The sequence below is a fragment of the Choloepus didactylus genome, chromosome 8 (assembly GCF_015220235.1).
Source record: "Choloepus didactylus isolate mChoDid1 chromosome 8, mChoDid1.pri, whole genome shotgun sequence".
Taxonomy (NCBI): domain Eukaryota; kingdom Metazoa; phylum Chordata; class Mammalia; order Pilosa; family Megalonychidae; genus Choloepus; species Choloepus didactylus.
This window is the reverse complement of record NC_051314.1, coordinates 59,538,781-59,544,780: the sequence shown is the minus strand read 5'-3', so window position 1 is coordinate 59,544,780 and position 6,000 is coordinate 59,538,781. Positions and strand designations below refer to the sequence as shown.

Genomic DNA, 6,000 nt, shown 5'->3' with positions numbered 1-6,000 from the left:
AGCAAACTGGAACAGTAGCTTTTTAGGAAAAGTCTTAAAAATATACATTTTTAAACATGTGAAAATCTTTCTATAATAATGGTACAATTTTTGAAAATATTACCAGTCTCAATTTTTCTCCTCTTTTATGATTTAGCCAATAATTCACTTCCTATCAGGAATACTTTCCAGACCCCTTAACCTAAGGTAGGAGCCCCCCTTGGAGATGTTTCTTTTTACACATATTACTCTGCTTCTGTTAGACTAGAAGCATCCTCAGGGACCCATTTCTTCATCTCTGTATTGAGAGCACCTAGCACAGAGCTCAAATTTGATTCTGGAATGAAAATATGCTTGAAATCTGTGGATTTGCAAAGCATGTTGTAGTGTCCTTGTTGTAAAGTCCACTAAATAGAAAGGGGAAACAAATTTTATATCCATATTACCATCTGTGGAAGACAGAGCTTGCCATTATCTACTTCAAAGATGGAAAAAAAAAAAGAAAAGAAAAATCTTTTCACATTTATGACAGATACCTTAAGTAGTGTCCCACACCTGTTACTGAGAAACATTATGTGCATGACGGTGGAAGATGGGAATGAGTGCAAGGTAGGGCAGCAGCTCCTTAGGCAGCTGTTCACTACCTCTATCCCCCCCCAAAGTGAAGTGCATAACCACAGAACACCTGCACAAAATGAGGGGAGTTTTTGATGGCATATGGAATAGAGCCCTAAAAAAAAAAACAAAAAAAAAAAACAAAAGAAAGAAAAGCTCTTTTTCAGCTTAGCCCTACCACTATATTAAGCCCACAGCTTGGAAAGATAAAGATACAGACCTAATTATGAGGGACAAAAAAGAAACAATATCAGAAATGTTGTTCCTTAGAAGTCTGTTTTTTCTTTAACAGCTCTTGTTCCAAAATGCTTTGTACAATTATTGTTAATTTGCACTGAGGGGCAATGATAAATTTCCAGGCACAATCCTCAAGCTTGAAAGGTCAGCAAATTTTATTTTCCCATTCTTCCCTTGTACTGACTAATGTTAACACACTGGTATGAAAGCAGACTTAAGGAAATTATGACTTATCTGTGAACACATGACAGCTTTAACCAAGAATATTGGCTCTATTTTGTGTTCTAGCCACATGGTCCTACTTTTCAAAAACCATGAAAAAATAAATATTTGAACTGCAATCTTCAATAAAGTTCCGCTATGTTTGTTGTCAGTCTCAATCATCTCTTTTACTTGCCTGCTTAGGGGCCTTTAGCTCTTAGATGTTGCACCTGGAGATTCTTGCTTGCTTTATGATGTAAGTTTATATACCCTTTAATTGAAAGAAAACCGCCTTAGATAATTCAGTGACAACAATGTTACAAGGTCCACTTTCCGTTAAAAGGCAAACAGAAATATTAGGTTATGTTCTCTAAAATGAAGAAAAAAGCATAAAGACACTGCAACCTGCCACTCCATTTCCTTTATCAGAGATAAAACCCCATAACCTAAAATGCTTCTTTTGTTTGGTCCCCTACCCCCACCCCACCAGGAATAGTAAGGGCTGGGTGTGAGGGATCACAGTTTTCAATGACTCATCTTTTCTTACCATATGACATTTCTCTGCTCATATAGTTAAATACTATACTCAAGTTACTACAATAACCACATCAACTTTATTTTTATGTGGAGGTTAAAGCGAGTTTGTAAAATAATAGAGAAAGAAAAGGTGACCTAAGAGTGAATCTTTAAGACAATGTAACTTTGGTAAGATAGCTTCATAATTTTACATAGCAATATGACAACTGATCAAAAAGGAACCAGCTGCTTAATATATGCTACAGCCTCTGCTTGCTTTACTATAGGAGACTTGCGAATGGGTGACCCCTAGAGTTGTTAAGAGTGTACAGCTTGCATGATTTTATCACTGGAGTTTTATGAACAAATTGAGTGCTTGGAGCCCTGTATACACAATGCAAAAGCAAAATAATCACTGCTGGTAGAACTATTGATACACTGCCTGGCAAACACATAGAAAGGCCTTGGAACACGCTTTTATTTTGTGTAAGCATTTTACAATGTCTGCCTAGTATTTCATAGGGCTGCTGCTCTGTAGCTCTAAGACCATATTTGTGGCAGTATATGTATCATTAACAATTTTTCTGCCAAGTACAAACAACCTAGTATAGACTGAAAGCATTGGGGGGCTGGGGAACGGACAAGATCTCCTTTGTATTTGGTCATATTGATATCCTACATAAGATTGCATATCACTAAAAAATCATTCAAACTACAGTTAGGAGACACTTTCTAAAAACTGGTTAAACTGTAGTTTGAATTATTTGAGTTTAATGGTAGTGCAAAACTAATTATTCATGGTCCTCAAAATAGAAGAGCCCACCTCCTCATGAATTAAAGTCACTGGAGGTCTTTATGGGAAAGCAGATTCAGTATAAGAAAGTACTGATATAGTTGTGAATATCCAATGCCTCCTACTTCAACCCTTTCCCACCAGACTGTGAAAAGTGAATAAAGACAGCAACATTTTTTAAAAAGTTAACTTATATTCAAAATATTTTGTATATAAACAATTTTAATACTACAAAGTAGTATTTCAATACAAAGCAGTTCAAATATTAACTGTTCTTTAAATTGTTAAACTTTATTATAAATTAAAATTTCTTTACAAAAAAATTGCACATAATATTTGACCACTCTTAGGTTCTGATGCACTGGCATTTGCAATAGTTTCTTTAATCTTCAAGTTAAACAGTCTCGGTAAGGAGTCCAGAATGTAGAAAGGGCAATAAACAACCCTGTTAGAGCATTCAAGTGCAACTAGCAGACTTGTGGCCAAGGCAGTTACACTTTCCTTAAGATGGACTGCTTAAGTTTTAAATCCTGAAAGGAAAAATCTCAAAAGGTTTAAAAAGGAAGAACCAAAAGGGACTGCCTGCTTTTTACTGTAAACACAGTCCTGGAAATTAAACCCCAAACAAGAATCTCTCAGGCATCAGAGAGTGTCAAGTGAACCAAGAATACCACAAAATAAAGGGGGAAAAGTAAAAAATAAAAACAAAAACAAAACAAAATTAAAATAAATGTCAGTCACTTTGAGGAACTATACTTACGTACATGATGTTATGAGAATCTGGCAGGGCCCAGTAGCAGGCCAAACAGGAAGTTCATTTATCCAACTGAAGAGGATCATGTTCATTGCTTCCGGTTTTGAGGACAGGATATTGTAGGGGACTTGATATGATCAATAATGCTTGTCTGTCTTACACAGACCTTAGCCAGGGATCACCCTAATCTTGAAGGATCATTCAATAATTTTGGCAATTATTATAAGGACTTAGAACTGACTGCACCCAGTGTTCAGTGATTCTTGCTTTCTGTTTTGTTACTGTTTAAATTTAAGAGCTCATTTAGGCTGACTCCAATTTCTTGGCACTTGGAAACTAGTTTTCTCAGGTTATCAGTTTTACCTCCTTCTGATGCTTCAAACAAGAGTTGCTGTAAAAGACAGGGAAGCATATAAGTAAGATTTAGCTAGAGTTTGAGCATCACCACATCGATGGATATGGCACATGCAGAAAATTTATAGGAAAACTTCAAGATGAAATAAAAGATGAAAAGCATTACATCTTTCCACAGTGATGCACAAAGAGGTAACTTCTGTAAGGCTCTCTGATATAAACGGTGGACCTATAAAATAGATATACACACAATCCCATCAGAAAACATGATGAAAAACACCATAACTCTGTTTAAACAATGACACTTTGCACTATAACATTCAAGACAAAATGGGTATGTTGGTTTTTGGAATTTCCAAACATTTAGAGCTCTTAGAATATTAACTTTTATGCTTTAACACTTTTAAATTGAGAAGTGAACAAAAGGGGCAGAATACTTTAAAAAAAAAAAGAAAGTGACCCATCTGATAATCTAGGATGGCTTACCTCTCTTTGCCCCTTTAGAACAATCTCAGCAGCAATGGCTCTAAGAAAAAAAAAGGAATATAGAAAAAGGAGAAGAAAAATTTATATATTTTTGAACAAAATGAGATACCACCACTGGCAGAATACTGACTGTGGGAATCTGAGTACAAAACTTCCTGAAAGTAACAGGCTAAACTTCCAAGGAGGGTAACCTATAGTGAAAAGAAAAATTCAACAATTTTTATCAACTTTACAAGAACAAAACAGACCAGTGTTTTGAACACAAATAACGCTCATAAAAATATATATATATATACTCAAAAGTATTAGTGAAAAACACAGGTACTAACACCTTTAAAAGAAACAAGAAACCAGACTATGGGGAGGGGGAGCCTCAAATTTCAAAAGAGATGGTCTAAAAACTATAAGAGATGTGTCTGTTTGGTAGCAGTATTGTTATCTAAACGTTCTCCTTAAAGGAAAATTAAAAGTCCATCCTTTTTGCTTTTAGATACCAATGTTAACAAGCACTCACTCTCAGTATAAAACCTCAGCAAGTGTTAAAAACAAATCTAAATTAAGAGTAGAAATCTGCCCGGGGGTGGGGGGAAAGATGCCATTTCAGATTTACCTGTCTGGCGCAAACCTTACAAATAAAAGCAATAGCTATAAAAACATGTACATGATTGTTGCATTACATTTTCCAGGTGGCCAGGCAGGTTGGGATATTATATGTAAACATCTTGGCTTGAAGTTTCAGAATCTGAACATTGCTCTCTTCCCATTCATGTTGAAGTAGCCTGTAAAGTACATTCGGGAGAATGAACAAAGCATTGTAAGTGTAGGAAACCCAAAATGTGCTCAATGAGCAAAGTTTGATGAGGTATAATTTTTGGTCAGTTTAATCCCATCAAGGCTATTCAGCAAGTATAATAGAATGACTCATAAAAATTACCCTGGAACGGGAATGTGCCAAACTAACAAGAGGTTCAGTTAAGACCTCTGCTCATCTAAAATAAAGCCCATGTATTTCTACAGGATACTAAGGCATTCTCTCTAAATAATACCACTGCCCCCACTTCAATTTTCTAAAAGGAATCATTTGATATATCAATGCAATTTCCTGGTATTTTTCTTTCTTTATTAGAGTAGAAATGTTTCTTGAACTAAAATGTAAGTGCAGTGACTCATTATTAAGTATTTTACTGCCCTGGAAAAACAGACAAAATGACTACAAGGAAATAATAAGAAAGTATCAAAATACAGATGTCAGGATTTTCTAACAAAACCAACAATTAAACTAAGTATATTCCAAAATGCCTATCATAATAAAAACTAGTCATAATATGATCAAAGGTTGTTTCATAACATGAATTTCTGTAGCTAGATTCTGCAGATTAGCATACTCATTCAGCATTTCTATTATAAAAACTATGACTATTTTTGTCATAGCCTTTGAATTTTCTTTTCATCTCTTATGCCATTTTCTCACATACATTCTAAGAAGAATGTAAACACTTTAAAACATTAAGGGAACATTTGATAAATATTTTAATTACCTACAATCCATAAAGAAGCCTACAATCATTAGTCACAAATGTTGCAGTGGAAATGACTACACAAGTGGAAGTCAAAGCAGTAATGTGCATGTGACAATATATTTCAGACTTAAAGGGTAATGTTTTGAATTAAAAAGCACAATTTTTGAGGGTGAAAATGGGTTTACTCTAGTACAACAAAAAGCTGCAAAGGAATTCTTAGAAATCTCCTTCTAATTCAATGTATGAAATCCCTTTATTGGTGTTTCTCAAATGTGATTTGAGGACCACCAGTAACAAAGTCTGAGGGCTCAAGTTCAGTAATCTGCATTTTTAGTAAGCACCAATGCGATTCTGATACATACTAATATTTGAGAGCTCCTGACCTATATAAATCACAGCAACCAGAATGTATATAGTTGGCCACTGTCTCTGTAACACTTTAAAATTCTATTAAGCAATATTCCCTTGCCACATAATATACATTTATTGCTTTTAATGCATGTGTGCTCAGGGAATTTTACTTGAATTATTTGCCCCCTTATAAG

At 34.9% G+C, this 6,000-nt stretch overlaps 1 protein-coding gene across 3 annotated transcripts in view; it reads right to left on the bottom strand.

Moving 5' to 3' along the window:
- Positions 1 to 968: 968 nt before the first annotated feature.
- The window catches only part of ZFC3H1 (zinc finger C3H1-type containing), a 53,794-nt gene continuing 48,762 nt past the window's right edge, over positions 969 to 6,000 (bottom strand). For all 3 annotated transcript variants that reach the window (XM_037845350.1, XM_037845351.1, XM_037845352.1), the window contains 4 exons: positions 4,613 to 4,714; positions 3,936 to 3,975; positions 3,616 to 3,678; positions 969 to 3,486 (listed from right to left, as the gene is read on the bottom strand). In XM_037845350.1, the coding sequence (XP_037701278.1) occupies positions 3,349 to 3,486; positions 3,616 to 3,678; positions 3,936 to 3,975; positions 4,613 to 4,714 (343 nt within the window). In that variant the 3' untranslated portion in view covers positions 969 to 3,348. The remainder of the gene's footprint in view (positions 3,487 to 3,615; positions 3,679 to 3,935; positions 3,976 to 4,612; positions 4,715 to 6,000) is intronic.